At 40.3% G+C, this 16801-nt stretch overlaps 1 protein-coding gene across 2 annotated transcripts in view; it reads right to left on the bottom strand.

Moving 5' to 3' along the window:
• TRIM71 (tripartite motif containing 71) overlaps window positions 1-16801 on the bottom strand; it is an 80840-nt gene that overhangs the window by 19228 nt on the left and 44811 nt on the right. For both annotated transcript variants that reach the window (XM_075827159.1, XM_075827160.1), the window contains exon 3: window positions 599-766. In XM_075827159.1, coding sequence (XP_075683274.1) covers window positions 599-766 — 168 coding nt within the window. The remainder of the gene's footprint in view (window positions 1-598; window positions 767-16801) is intronic.

Genomic DNA, 16801 nt, shown 5'->3' with positions numbered 1-16801 from the left:
AATGGAAAATTTGACCTGGATACAGGGGTATCCATGACGCTTTGTCATGAAAGGGCTAAAGAGGACTTCTAGAAAACCACTACCAGAATAAAAACATTCTCTGAAGGTTTTGGGGGGAAAAAAAAAAAATTCAGAAAGAAAAGATGTTTCCCCCAGCACGTCTCCATATACCTCATTGTGGTCATTCCCAGGCTATACTGGCTGGGCTGTTTTACAGGTTTTTCTGATTTAGAGTGCTAAAGTATTTAGTCACAGTCACGTACACATATGCCTCATCATGACAAAGTCTATATTGAACGTAAAATCCCTATTAGGAAATACAAAGTAAGAGGAGCAGATCTTGAAATCCTGGATATTCAATCTTTATAAATCTGACTTAAAATTACTTGTTCCATGCACATAGCTGTTTACAAACTCTTTTTACTTCAAATAAGAAAATCTACAGCAAAGGCTGGCACACTTGTTCCGTAAGACTATGAATTAAACTCTGGTAGCAGCAGCGTACTTTCCCAATGTCTGGAAGATAATGCTTGTGTAATAACTTGTGTAATAAACTATTTTCTAGTTGGAGTCACAATGCAGCATAAAACTTGCTTACCTGAATAGCTTGGCGTCCTTGTTGAGCATCTGCCAATAGTTGGATAGTAAGTGCCCTTGAATCCTGAAGAGCATCTTGGAGATAGACAAAGCTGTGCCCAGCATGACGTCCCATAGTGCACTCACGACAGATCGGCATAGAACAAGTATCACAGTAGAAATGCAGGACCTATAATTATATTTAAAAAAAAAAATTCTATTACAGCCTTGTTTTTTACTCAAACCCACAGTTACTTAGGTTGAAAAAAGACATGTCCATAAATTTCAACCTCTCAAATCAATTTTACAGTTTATTGCTAAATTATTTATAACCCTCAATGTATTTGTCATTCGATAGGCATCCAGGTCCTTTTTTAAATGCTGGCATAGAATCTGCCATTACTACCTCTTGGTGTAGGGGATTCCATATTTTAACTACTCTAACTGTAAAGAACCCTTTCCTATATTGATATTTGAATTGCCGTTCCTCCACGCGTAATGAAGGTCTCCTGGGCCTTGACTCACATAAGATACGGTTACCTAAAGTCAAACAACTTGAAATGCTCAGTTACTTTACTTTGGATCCAATTAATAAAGCTGGCCATAGGCATTAGGTTATCGGACGACAAGCTAATGTGTTTGGTGCCTGCCCCCGAAGCATTCCAGAATTAACGCCTTAATTCTGGAATTCATGGACCAATTATTAAGAGTTCACAGAAAGCTTGTTCCCGATCATTGCCCTTTGTAAACCGGGCAACGATCAGCCGATAAACGAGCAAACGCCCGTTCATCAGCTGGTTGCATCATTTATGCAACCAAAGAGATTATCTTTGTTGACAGCACGTCTCCCTGTAAACAGGGAGACGTGCTGCCAACATGATCGTAATGTATGGGGATGAGCTATCATAGTAACGAGCGCTGGTCCCCATACATAGCTCCTTCTGAAAGGAGCAAACGAGCGCCGATCACCGAGATGTCTCGTTGACCGGCCCTTGTTTACGCGGCACACGTCAGGATGTGTAGGAGGACCCTTAGAGTCAGATCTTAATCAGTGTTCAATCATTACATAAGCTTTTTCCTGTGGGTTTACGAGGCTGTGTTCTTAGTTTTAGACATGTCTTTGATTAAAGAGGCTCTGTCACCAGATTCTCAAATCCCCATCTCCTATTGCATGTGATCGGCGCTGCAATGTAGATAACAGTAACGTTTTTTGTTTTTTTTAAAACGTTCATTTTTGGCCAAGTTATGAGCAATTTTATATATATGTAAATGAGGTTTGAAATGGACAACTGGGCGGTTTTTTTTCCGTTATGTCCAACTGGGCGTGTATTGTGTTTTTAACTGGGCGTGTTTAGGTGTATGACGCTGACCAATCAGTGACCAGTCAGCATCATACACTCCTCTCCATTCATTTACACAGCAGCGATGTGCAGCCACATAAACAGAGATTAACGTTAATCAAGTGTCCTGATAATGAATACACATGATCATCCAGCCTGGACGTCATGTGTATTCAGAATCCTGACACTTCTGACTCTTTTCTTTGAGATTTCTAACAAGAGAAACGAAATCTCGCGAGATTACGAGGTAAACGAGATTTCGTTTCACTTGCTGGAAATCTCACAGAAAAGATTCAGAAGTGTCAGGATTCTGAATACACATGCCAGAGACACACAGGATCCACCTAATATCAATCAAAGATCATCAGGTCAATGCAAAAAAATGCTTAAAATCAAACATCGATTCATTTAAAAAAAAAAAAAGAAAAAGCCTTTAAATCCAAAAAAAAATAGAATTTACATCGCTTACTTCTATTACATATACAAAAAAGGAGGTTACCGCCATCTTTAGCAACAGACCTTTGAGAATCAAACATAAAAAAAAGATAAGAATGGCAAATACAGATATAAGCACTATGTCACCAAACAGGAAAGGCATTAAACAGAGGAAATTCCTGGGTGGCACAAGCCCTGGCCACTTTCTTGTCCATCTGCTCTGTCAGGAGGGGGGAGCTGATGGATATGTCCCCAGGAAACATGCGGCAATCAATCAACATGTGATGAATGGTCACTAGAGTTAAGCCCTGACCTGACGCTGTGACCTCTCTTGCATCACTAAAGTGTTTTAATCCACCCCTCTTTCCAGCATGAGCCAGATAGCCATGGGCTAAAAAGGAAGGCAAAGAAGCCAAAGGGGCAACATATCTTGGCTTCTCAAGTGGACAGCAACAAAAGAGCAATACTTGGCACAACAGAAATTAAAAAATGAATGGAAGACCTGCACAGTAATGACTTGTAATGTAACTATGTCTGTTCAAGAACAGTGATCAAATGGTAATATTTCCAGCTAATGCACAGACAAACTAATTAGATCTATCTTGTGCCATCTGTACAGAAAATCAAATAATTCGGCACAGAACTGCAATGTATAAAAAAGACTAGAAGCAGAAGACTAGGTAGAGCAACCAGTTAGGCCTCAGCCACACATCAGTTTTCATGTCCATTTAAAACGGATCCGTGAGTCCGTTGTGACATCCGTTGTCACTCCGTATCCGTTCCATTGTTCAGTTTTAAACGGACGTTGTGCTTCCATTTGTCTTCCGTGTTAAACGGTCTGTTAAAATCCATCTTGTGTGTTGAATGCAGGGAACTTTGGCACGCCCTGTCTTTGTTTGCCAACGGATCCGTGAAAAATGGACGTCACACAGATGCCTTCCGCGTGTCTGTTTTGACGGACCCATAGGCTTCAATTGGCGTCTTGGACAGTAAACTACGGACAGAAGTAGGACATGTTCTACTTTTGACGGAACAGTTAAAACAACGGAAGTGTGCATGGCCCCATAGAAATGAATGGGTCAGGGTGCTATCCGTTAAAAAAACGGATAGCACCCTGAAGAAGATAACCGAAGTGGGCATGAGGCCTTAGAAACTTCCTGTAGAGACTAAATTATAGTAGCAGATTTTTTCTGAAAGGTCTTATGAGTGAGTTGTACATACTTTCCTATGGTCTTCAGATAACCTAGAATATTCCATTATCTGGCACCTAACAGGTTCCACTGATCCTAGATTAAAGGGCATTTATATTTTCACTGCAATTTATGGTGTGGTGGTTGCATTATATATATATATACACACATATATATATATATATATATATATATATATATATATAAAAACACACACACACACACACACACACACACATATATATATACACAGACACACACACACACATATATATACACAGACACACATATATATATATATATATATATACACACACACACACACACACACACACATATACGGACACACACACACATATTTATATATATATATATATATATAATATGTGTGTGTGTCCGTATATGTGTGTGTGTGTATATATATATATATATATATATATATATATATATATATATATATATATATATAAAATTGCAGTTTTGCTGAAGTGCCTGAAAGAAATTGATCCCTCAAAAAAAAAATACAAAAAAAATACAATTAATTATTAAAAGTACAGGCTGTGGTCTAAATTTCAGAAAGTATTTAGAACAGATGTATAAATTATTAATTTCTGAAATGTAGACAGCAGCCTGTACCAATACAGTACTTTATTATAAAATATCCCCAACATCAAAAATTCACAGGAATGGCAAGGTTCTGGATGCAAAGGCATTTGAGAGCAAAAATGTGCTCCTAAAATTTTCAAGCCATTTATTCCAACTTGCATATCGCGGTTTTAGTTGCTCTCCAAACCCTATTACGAAGATCCATAGTCTCTAACTAATGAGAGCTGGATGCAAGATTAAAATGATCGGGAGATTTATTCTGTCTATATCTGTGCTATATACATCAGAGGTGCCTAGTTAGCCACAGAGGTAAAATAGAAGGATTTTTTTGGGTTCTGCTTCGTATCAAGAGGTTTATTCCTCATTTAACGACAGGGAGACTTCAGATTTAACCCCTTACTTTTTTTTTTTGGTTCAATGTAGCTGTATGAGGCTTTGTTTTTATGAAGATTTGTACTTTATTTAGGTGCCATTTTTAGTACTATTTAGTGTCTACATTTATATAAATATTTGAATTTTGGCAAAAATGCAAAAAAAAGTTCTGCTGTTTTTTTAAATTGTATTTTACAGCAAACACCAATCATAAAAGATGCTATACATTTATTGTGCCGATTGTTACAGTTACAATATATGTGTATATTATTTAGGTTTTGGGACTTGTATTTATTAAACATTTTATGTTTCTACAATAAATAAATGAACTTTAATGTACTGGCATATATCTATATGTTAGTACATTAGCCTGTGTACCAATAGCACACAATCAGTTGTTAGGACATCCCTAAGTATGCCCCAACAACAGGAAAAATGGTGAAACAGCCCTGGGGTTCTTCAATGGACACTGGGCAGTTTGCCCATACAAGGTATGGGCCTCGATTGAGTCACAAGGATTTCCTGTGACACAATCAAAGTGGGTATTGCCCTCTTCTATCTCTTTGAATGCCGTGATTAGCGTTGATCGCAGCATTCAAAGCGTTAACAACGAAGATTAGAGGTTTCTCTAATCTCCGCCATGGGAGAGGGGACTGCGGCTGTGTATTACAGCGGTTGCCCCGCTACTGATCGCACGGGAACAATAACAGAAGGCAACAAGAAAAGGAACATTTGGCTGTACTGCAAACCATTTAACACAAACTTCTGTTTATTATTTATTTATTTTTTTACCTGCGGTGATTATAAAAAGTAGGGTGACTTTTTTTGTCCTTTAGAATAATAGGAAAATTCGCAACATGTTACTTTCAAGAGACTTTTGCAAATATGATATTACTAGGTCATGTTTCTAAGGTCAGGATTTGCAGGAGCAAGTTGTGCCATGAATTTTAATTAAATCTGTGATCGAAATCTGCAGCTGAAGCTCAGGATATCTACCACAGATTCGCAATTGCTACATTCTGATTTGCTCTATTGAAGTTAATGGAGTTAACCCGCGGCTCTACAGTGAAGAATCTGTGGAAGATTATAAAATCCAAGCAGATTATTTCCTTGGCGCGTCAATGGGGAATAAAAAACTCCATGCATCGGCGGACAAATTACAGCAAATTCTGTGCAGATTTAGGAATGGAAACCAGACAGAATATCTTAGCGTGTGAACATGGCCTTACTCTATGGAGCAAGAATCAACCAACGAAGGGTCAGATTTAATAGGAATGGCGTTTCATAAGCGAATCATCCCTTTCTGCTTTGCACGAGTAAGGTGCAACAGATTTAAAAAGAGGCACAAGCATCTTAATCTGTCGCATCTTTACGCTGGCTGTGCGCCATCCACGCCCCCCCATCAGACATGAAGTTAAGTATGCTCACCTCACCGCTCTCTGAGCCGCAGCATGCTAAGGAGCCTGAGGAGATCCAGAAAGTGGGGGAGCAGCAGCGAGGGGAGCATAATTTTTTTTTTTTTTTTTAGATTAGGTACTTCTCTCAGCACGGCGGGCCTGTACCTTGCTACACCCCACAGACAGAAATCTATGCCAGAAAGGAGTGGCACAGATTTCCACTAACATTTACGCCAGTCTTTCGGGAAGCCACATGCTTTTTTTAAATAAAAATAAAAAATTCCACTAAATTGGCGAGGGCGGCGTAAAATATTCAGTCTTAATTTTCAATGCAAATTGTGACATTTGGGCCCTATGCGACTTTTCTAGATCACGAAACTGACAAATTTAGACTTTATGGGGGGGGGGGGGGGGATTTTTCTACCTATGTGAAGCCGGATAACAGGAACTTATTTATTTGTTTTATATCGAAACAGATCCTGTATTAATTCCAGTTCCAAACATGATTTGTCTCATATGTAGGTAACATTGAGGCCGTATTTTGCAATCAGTGTATTTTCTTAGGCAGTGTGTGTAAAAACACAGTAAATATGATGCGAGCCCCCTTATAAATAGGGAAAGTAATCAATTGGTTACTAGCAATACAGTCTTGTTTTATAAAACCATTCTGTGATCCTTGGCATGTCTATGGCACAAGGCAGTCAGACTTGCCAATAAAGTCTCCTCTCCAAATAAACATTTAACAGACATTTTATGAAGGGCTTATACTTCACCTTTGGGATTTCCCCATCATCTGTCACCTTTTTTTTTTTTTACAGCAGCATTACTGGTCTTTTAGAAAAAAAAAAAAATGTACAAGGGGTCAGATAGAAATTGACACGAGTAGGAAGGTCAAAGGTTATAGCAGTTTTAAATCTTCAATGGGCCCAGCTGCTGCAAAAAAAATAAGAAACCAACCTGATTATGAGGAGAGGTTTCATTCTATCCTACACACTTCTGGCTAATGCTGCAGGGGTAAACTTTAGGTCATTTGTTATTAAGACTAAAAAGCACAGGAGATGTACCCACACAAAAAGGAATACATTTTTAAAAAAAACAAAAAACACAAAAAAAACACACCAAGACGAACTCGCCATTGTAGGTTTTTTTCTTATAATGTTCTAAAACAGTGCAGTCCACATCCAGGACAAAAATACAATGTTCGAATAGAATTAACGTGAGGAGCTAGAAAAACTTTACTATACAAGTTAGATGTATAAATGTCAAGATAGATTTAGCATAAAAAAAAAAAAAAAAAAACACCAAGCTGTAATCATAGTATAAATTTTGCTAAAAATTTGTACCATAGATCACTGGTCAAACTATTAAAGATCCATACGTGGTCCCAATCTATAGGACTTGAAAAGGTCTTTGGATTTCACCAATCCCTAGTGAGGTTGATCGTGAAATAAAGGAGAAAAATACAACACCATTGTTACCCTCACCAGATACAGTCCTCCAGCAAAAAAAACATTTTAATGATTTAAGAATCCGCAAGCCTCTTTTTAAAGTAGCGAAGGTCAGTATTTAAGAGTTCACCACCAATAAAAATACAGAATATTTTGGAGGATGGCAAGAAGGATGTCACCGTTCACCAAATCGAACACTTTTTCCCTTTAATAGACCATATGAATAATTCAACTAACTGCTGAACGTACTACGGATGGAGGAGTAGAAAACGGAAATTTTTGGCTTTCACAATTCAAAAACAGGTTTACATTAATTGATTTTAAGTAAATTAAAATTATTACTTTTGTCAGCTTCAAGTTATTACAGTGACCATTGTGGGTATTTCTTTCTAACGGAAGGGTACCAATAATTTTTTTAACAACTGTAACTAGATTATTATTATAACTGCACCATAGAAGGGGGGAAACTTTTACCAACTACTTTACAAGTTGAAAATTTTGCTTAATCTTTATTATGGAGGGATGGCATATTGAGAGGATGTGCCAATAAGATTAATAGTTGCCAGGCTCCAGGGTGTCATCACGTGGCCCGCAGCTGGAAGGCTGCACGAGTCAAAATGGTACAAAAGACCTCATTGTCCTATTATAAAAAGTAGCAAGTGTCTTAAGAAACAAACATGAAACTTGGAACACAAACAGGATGAGGCCTCCCAAAAGTTTTCTTTTTCAAATAATTGCATGGACAGCTGGTTTAAAAGAAGAGAGAATCTTTATGGTGTTTATTATTAACTATACCAGAATTGATCAGGGGCCATGTAAAGATACTGGAAAACTCGACATTCATATAGCACATACATTACAATTTGCACCACTGGATCTATTCTTAAAGAAAATTGGCTGAGAGTTTAAATTGAATTATTTATTTTTAAAAAAAAAAAGGAAGCGGCAACTGTTGTAAAATAACAAAATTAGTACTCACTCGCTTCTTCAATTCCCTGTTGATGCAGCACAAATGCTACGGCGGTCGCCAGCTGTTCTTGTTACAGGCTGCCAGAGGTCGTGTGGCGTACATACTAGCGTCATCGCTGAGTACTGTAAACTTTATTCTATCGGTTGGTAGGATTACGGCGATACCAAATATGTACCTTTTTTATGTTTTTACATCGCCCTATTCCAAGAGCTTAATAAGGCCTTATTCACACGACAGTGAAAACCTGCCGTTTTCAGGACAATGATGTTCTATGGGTGTATTTACACGGCCGTTTTTTTTAGTACATGTTCTATTTTTGGCTGTTTTAAACGGCCTGACGGTCCCCATAGAAGTCAATGTTTTCAATGGATCAGTTTTTAACGGCTGTCAATACATGTAACAACCGTTAAAAATGGATCTGTGACATGGAGATTGGCAAGGGAACTACTAGTTCCCTTGCTGGCTATCGGTGGCTCTATGACACACACCGCGCCGACATCTTCACGTGTGGTCTCTCGTCTTCGAAGATCCCGTGGCGACGAGACCACACGTGAAGACGAGCAGCAATGGTGAGCGTCATCGCGGCGCCTTCGCAGATCCAGTGAAGATGTGAGACCTTACCTGAAGAAGACAGCGCTGCATCGGTGAGTATGTAGGGCATACATGTCGGGCTGTATGGCATCATATACAGGGAGGTGTCTGTGTGTGGTGGCATCATATACAGGGAGGTGTGTGTGTGGTGGCATCATATACAGGGAGGTGTGTGGGGTGGCATCATATACAGGGAGGTGTGTGGGGTGGCATCATATACAGGGAGGTGTGTGGGGTGGCATCATATACAGGGAGGTGTGTGGCATCATATACAGGGAGGTGTGTGGCATCATATACAGGGAGGTGTGTGGCATCATATACAGGGGGTGTGTGGCATCATATACAGGAGATGTGTGGCATCATATACAGGAGATGTGTGGCATCATATACAGGGAGGTGTGTGGCATCATATACAGGGAGGCTGTAAATAGTGTCTAGGTGAATATGTGACCTTCCTTTGGGTGTTTTCAGGGGGTTGGGACAAAAAAAGCTTGACCAATGAAATTCAGTTTTTGGTTTTTTTAACGGCCATGAAAAACTGATGCAAAATGGATGTCAAACGGCCATTAAAAACGGACAGACGGACTGGAAATGGATTCAAATTTGGAGACACACTGATGCAAAATGGGCATGAAAAACTGAGTTGATCAGTTTTTAATGGACATTTTTTTTCACTGTCGTGTGAATATAGCCTAACTTTTTTTTCGTTGATGTGGCGGCTTGTTTCCTGTGGGTTGAGTTGTATTTTTTAATGGTACCATCTTAGGGTACATATAGCTTGATTAATGTGTTCTTTTTTGGGGGGGGGGGGGAGTTAATGAAAAAGCAAAAGGTCTCTTATTTTTTCATTGTTTTTGAGCGATACGAACACAATTATTTTCTCATAAACAAGGTATAGGCTTGTGCAAGACAGCAATATACATATACTATATGTATTATAGACAAAAACAGAACGATAAAATGTAAAAAAAAAAAAAAAAAAAAAAAAGGAAGATCTACAAGTGACCATTTTCTGTACATTTAAAAAAAAATTTAGACGCAAAAAGTTTACACATATTGGTCGATAAGTGCATGAACCTGTTGTGCTCTATACATGAGTTAGGGTATGTGCACAAGCAAAATTAAAATAGTCTCAAAATACGGAGCGGTTTTCAGGGGAAAACAGCTCCGGATTTTCAGACGTTTTTTTAAGCCACTCGCGATTTTCGCTGTGTATTTTAGGCCGTTTTTGGAGCTGTTTTTCCTATGGAGTCAATGAAAAACTGCTCCAAAAACGGCCAAAGAAGTGACATGCACTTTTTCGCGGCCGTTTTTTACGCAGCCGTTTTTTGGCCCAAAAAAAGGACGAAAATAAGCCGTGTGAACATACCCTTAAACATATAAAATATATTTATAACATACCAAGAAAGAGTATATAGCCACCTGTTTATAAAAAAAATAACACATTTTATTTATACATATAAGACAACAATGTTTAAAAATTGTGATACACCAAGAATAGTAATAATACATGGTATAGCAGAACAGACTACGAATGCTGGATCAGAAAACTTTCTATTGTCTCGCACAATTAAAGACCTTATCAAGGCACTTCAAATGATATCATGGATGCAATCCCAGAACATTACAAATCCATGGGATTGACAGAATACATTGTGGCATCAGAGGGGGCAATGTGAAGAAGATTTTGATTAAAAAAAAGAGTGCAAATGAATTGTTACGTTGGGGTCGATGACACAACATGGATTAAATGAAAAATTTAGCTTTGTTCCGTTTTTTATAAATCTCTGCTATCTAGTAGGTTTTAGTAATTGTGTCTTGTATTATAGGTTTTCATTAGGTAGTTGACGTGAAATCTTTTCCTGTCTGATTGCCTCGATGTGGGAGAATGGGAAGGGTATATTTTGAATATATACACCATCGTTCCATATGGATACCTAAGATAGATACATAGGGACTCCTCCTTCTCCTCCCCTTCAAAACCCCCCTCCCCCTTTTTCTCAAACGCCCTAAAATCATATTTTCATTACTATTTATTTTTACACAATATATATATATACAGTGGAGGAAATAAGTATTTGATCCCTTGCTGATTTTGTAGGTTTGCCCACTGTCAAAGACATGAACAGTCTAGAATTTTTAGGCTAGGTTAATTTTACCAGTGAGAGATAGATTATATAAAAAAAAAAAAAAAAAAAATCACATTGTCAAAATTATATATTTTTATTTGCATTGTGCACAGAGAAATAAGTATTTGATCCCTTTGGCAAACAAGACTTAATACTTGGTGGCAAAACCCTTGTTGGCACGCACAGCAGTCAGACATTTTTAGTAGTTGATGATGAGGTTTGCACACATGTTAGATGGAATTTTGGCCCACTCCTCTTTGCAGATCATCTGTAAATCATTAAGATTTCGAGGCTGTCGCTTGGCAACTCGGATCTTCAGCTCCCTCCATAAGTTTTCGATGGGATTAAGGTCTGGAGACTGGCTAGGCCACTCCATGACCTTAATGTGCTTCTTTTTGAGCCACTCCTTTGTTGCTTTGGCTGTATGTTTCGGGTAATTGTCGTGCTGGAAGACCCAGCCACGAGCCATTTTTAATGTCCTGGTGGAGGGAAGGAGGTTGTCACTCAGGCTTTGACAGTACATGGCTCCATCCATTCTCCCATTGATGCGGTGAAGTAGTCCTGTGCCCTTAGCAGAGAAACACCCCCAAAACATAATGTTTCCACCTCCATGCTTGACAGTGGGTACGGTGTTCTTTGGGTCATAGGCAGCATTTCTCTTCCTCCAAACACGGCGAGTTGAGTTAATGCCAAAGAGCTCAATTTTAGTCTCATCTGACCACAGCACCTTCTCCCAATCACTCTCAGAATCATCCAGATGTTCATTTGCAAACTTCAGACGGGCCTGTACATGTGCCTTCTTGAGCAGGGGGACCTTGCGGGCACAGCAGGATTTTAATCCATTACGGCGTAATGTGTTACCAATGGTTTTCTTGGTGACTGTGGTCCCAGCTGCCTTGAGATCATTAACAAGTTCCCCCCGTGTAGTTTTCGGCTGAGCTCTCACCTTCCTCAGGATCAAGGATACCCCACGAGGTGAGATTTTGCATGGAGCCCCAGATCGATGTCGATTGACAGTCATTTTGTAGGTCTTCCATTTTCTTACTATTGCACCAACAGTTGTCTCCTTCTCACCCAGCGTCTTACTTATGGTTTTGTAGCCCATTCCAGCCTTGTGCAGGTCTATGATCTTGTCCCTGACATCCTTAGAAAGCTCTTTGGTCTTGCCCATGTTGTAGAGGTTAGAGTCAGGCTGATTAATTGAGTCTGTGGACAGGAGTCTTTTATACAGGTGACCATGTAAGACAGCTGTCTTTAATGCAGGCACCAAGTTGATTTGGAGCGTGTAACTGGTCTGGAGGAGGCCGAACTCTTAATGGTTGGTAGGGGATCAAATACTTATTTCTCTGTGCACAATGCAAATAAATATATATAATTTTGACTATGTGATTTTCTTCTTTTTTTTTTATATAATCTATCTCTCACTGGTAAAATTAACCTAGCCTAAAAATTCTAGACTGCTTATTACTTTGACAGTGGGCAAACTTACAAAATCAGCAAGGGATCAAATACTTATTTCCTCCACTGATATATATATATATATGTCTCGCTAATTCTCCATAAAAAAAAGTCACTGCATCGGCTTAATGACAAATATGATCACTATTATATTTGTGTATATCTTTTATAAATAGATTTTCACTTATGATATATTTTGTATTGATTAGAATTGTATGCATTTATATAGGCCCTATTCACATGACAGGGTTTTCCGTCTCACGGCCGCAGTAGGAATAATAGACCCAAATGGGGCTATTCACATAACAGATTTTTTGACGGCCCGGGAATAAATGGCACGTGCCTTATTTTCGCCTGTTCTTCCGGCTACCATAGAAGTCTATAGGGCCGGGTAATACACGGCCATCACTCGAATGTTTTCCGAGTGACGGCCGTATCTTCCGTCGCTCACTCTCTCGTCCTCCTCACAGTGCGAAGTGCATGTGAGGAGGAAGAGGGTATTTTATTGCCAGGGATCGGCGATTCCGCTCTAGGAGAAGTCCCTGACTTCACTGTCCATATATGGACAGTGAAGTCAGGGACTTTACCTGGAACGGTGGTGCTATCTACAGAAAGGTAGGGTTGGTGCCATCTATTGGGGGGGGGGGGCTGTGTGGCACTACCTACACGGGGGGCTGTGTGGCACTACCTACACGGGGGGCTGTGTGGCACTACCTACACGGGGGCTGTGTGGCACTACCTACACGGGGGGCTGTGTGGCACTACCTACACGGGGGGGCTGTGTGGCACTACCTACACGGGGGGGCTGTGTGGCACTACCTACACGGGGGGGCTGTGTGGCACTACCTACACGGGGGGCTGTGTGGCACTACCTACACGGGGGGGCTGTGTGGCACTACCTACACGGGGGGGCTGTGTGGCACTACCTACACGGGGGGGCTGTGTGGCACTACCTACACGGGGGGGCTGTGTGGCACTACCTACAAGGGGGGGCTGTGTGGCACTACCTACAAGGGGGGCTGTGTGGCACTACCTACAAGGGGGGCTGTGTGGCACTACCTACAAGGGGGGCTGTGTGGCACTACCTACAAGGGGGGCTGTGTGGCACTACCTACAAGGGGGGCTGTGTGGCACTACCTACAGGGGGGGCTGTGTGGCACTACCTACAGGGGGCTGTGTGGCACTACCTACAGGGGGGCTGTGTGGCACTACCTACAAGGGGGGCTGTGTGGCACTACCTACAAGGGGGGCTGTGTGGCACTACCTACAAGGGGGGCTGTGTGGCACTACCTACAAGGGGGGCTGTGTGGCACTACCTACAAGGGGGGGTTGTGTGGCACTACCTACAAGGGGGGCTGTGTGGCACTACCTACAAGGGGGGCTGTGTGGCACTACCTACAAGGTAGTTCCGGAACGGAAACTGATGCAATACGAGAAAAACTGACCAAAACAGCCGTTATCGGCTGACACTCGGACCCAATCGTGTGAATCGAGCCATACTATATACTGTATCACAGTATTTTGTGTAGTTTTATTTGAATTTATTTCTTTTTTGCACGGTCACTTTAATTGGTATATATAAGGTTAATATGTTACGATATTCACCATTAATATAATTAGGGTATTTTTCTTATACACCATTTTATACAAAATAATTCTGTTCCTCATTGCACCATAGCAGCGGTGGGGATTATGTAGGAAGTATTTCTAACGTCTATGCATATTTTTGGGGCTAGTGGATCTCGCAGGGGTTCATATTAATGGTGGTTTTTCTCGCTCTGTTTGGGTTTATTGTGCATCGATGAGGTGAGCATGTGTGTTGGGGATGGCCGGTTGCAACGCCTGCCTTAATCCGGCTTCTATAGTCCAATGAACAAGCCCAGATTTCTTGTCATGGGTCAGGGACCGAGATGTGCACTACAGCGCTGGGAGCCAGAAGTGGGGCATGCCGCGCTTCCGGTCACGCCAACGGGCATGCACCGAGAGCTCATTGGTACCGTTTAGAAATTATAAACACCTGTTATTTATACTATATAGGGGCTATGCGCCCCCCGAAAAAGATCGTGAAACGTGCATTGGGGTATACACAGGGTACGCAGGACCACTTTATTGCGGAAATGGACAGGGCTGGCTTTTGATCAATTTGAAATACTATTATGCACTGGCACTTTCTTTCATCCCAATAACATAAATCCCTAAATGGAAATACGAGTACTGTTTATAGAGTGATTCTGGGGTTGTTTTAAGAATTGTATGTATTTATATACAGCTGTCCATATGTAACTCCATTAGAGAGACAATAGAAAGTTTTCTGATCCAGCATAGTTTGTTCTGCTATACAATGTATTAATACTAGTCCTTTTTTCCTTGATGTATCACAAATTTTAAACATCATTTGTCTTCTATGTATAAATAAAATTTGCTATATTTTTTAGAAACATATGGTTAACACTACCTAGCCCTAAATAGAAATGCCTTAGGAGTTTGCATATTGGGAATATAAAATATATTAATGAAATATCACAACTCAAAGAAAGCGTGAAAAATATTCACTATAAAATTAGGTTAGTAGAAACGGCTTCTATACATGCCATTCTCTTTTAAAGAACTCTGTTGAGCAGCCATGGACTTAAGACACAGCTATGAAAAGGTTAAAAGAACAAAATTCTCCCTGGAAAAAAAAAAAATCCACTGTCAGACTAGTCTTCGGGTTAAAAGAATTTCTGGTTACCATTCTAAGCTTCCCCTGACATCCCCTTGTCTGCATATTTATGTTCTGGGCTAACAAATCCCCATTTGTTCCTGTATACGCTTCATTTATACTTGCGCTCCAGAATCCAGTCCCCTTCTCTCTTCTGAAAACAATCGCCATTCCTTTGAAGGATCTCAATCCCTCCAGTGCCAAGAAACATTTCCCTCTCTTCCCTGCGCTAATTTAATGCACAATACAGCAATTGACTCAGAATGAGAAATCTCAATCTTTAAGAAAAATTTGGGATTCAAAACTACTTCAGAGCAATTGCCAAAATACCATAAATGTCAAACGGAGTCATATATATCACTCATTAATCATAACACTAATTCGAGGGCAATTGCAACAAGTTGGCTTCATCTCTTAAATCGAAATAATGCATGCTTATCGTACATGAACACAAAACGTATTCAATCCACAAGACAAATTTGTACACCACTAAAAAAGTTCTTTGTGGCGGCTAACAAACAGGAACTTGTATAACTGCTTGGGAGGTAAATTTGTCATTACATACCCAACAATTAGAATTGTATAGATGTATGTATGTATGTATGTATACACACATACATTGGATTTTAGACCTGCTGAATAAAGTCTATGCATCAATCCACAGTTAACAGTACGCTGAGGCCCCATGCACACGGCCGTGCCCGTAATCACAGCCTGCGATTGCGGGCACGACCGGCCGCCGACTGTCACCCGCATTTTCGGGCCTTGCTCCCATACAAAGTATGGGAGCACGGCCCGCAAAATGCAAAAGAATGGGCATGTTCCATAATTTTCTTAACATTTGTACGGCACGGACACCCATCCGTAGTGATACGGAAAGGTGTCCGCGTTCAATGGAAGTGAATGGGTCCGTCTTTGCGGACCGCAATTTGCGATCTGCAAAGACTGAGGTTTTTTACGGTTGTGGGCATGGGGCCTGAAGTTTATGTTGCAGTCGCACCCAAAGCGGTATTTCATTTTTGAATCTCACAATCTGTGTGCATGGTTGTATATGTTTGTATTGCGATTGCCCAAAAATACATTTGGACGTATGATCAGTTGACCATCCGATGGCTTATTTCCATGACCGATCTATCGCCAGTTGACCATTTTAATTATAGCTCATTTAACCCCTTCGGGTTAAAGCAATTTTTTTAATTTTTCAGGTTTCAGGTTTCCCTTAGATAACAGCTGATCACTGGGAATCCAAGTATGGGGACACTTTGCGATCAGCTTATCGTCAAGGGACCATTCTAACAAGTCTGTCCAAAGCGGAGAACTTTTTTAAGTTTTAAGGCTTACTTCTTATTACTACTGTACTTCTTAGATGTCACGGAGCAGATGAAACATCCCATTCTAAAGCTAGGATCCAACAATTTAATAAATATGGGGACCACATGACAGTCCCAACATCTGTCGCCAGAGATCAAACCAGTTGGATTTTTACCTGCAAGGCTCTGTTCACACGTCGGCTTAGAAAAGAGACGTGTATCTGCGCAAAAGAAGTCCAAGACTGACCCTCATATATCAGCCTTGGGTTTGCCACAGA

This window comes from Rhinoderma darwinii, chromosome 5, assembly GCF_050947455.1.
Source record: "Rhinoderma darwinii isolate aRhiDar2 chromosome 5, aRhiDar2.hap1, whole genome shotgun sequence".
Classification (NCBI taxonomy): Eukaryota; Metazoa; Chordata; class Amphibia; order Anura; family Rhinodermatidae; genus Rhinoderma; species Rhinoderma darwinii.
Note: the sequence above shows the minus strand (reverse complement) of the source record. Positions and strands in the feature narration are given on the sequence as shown.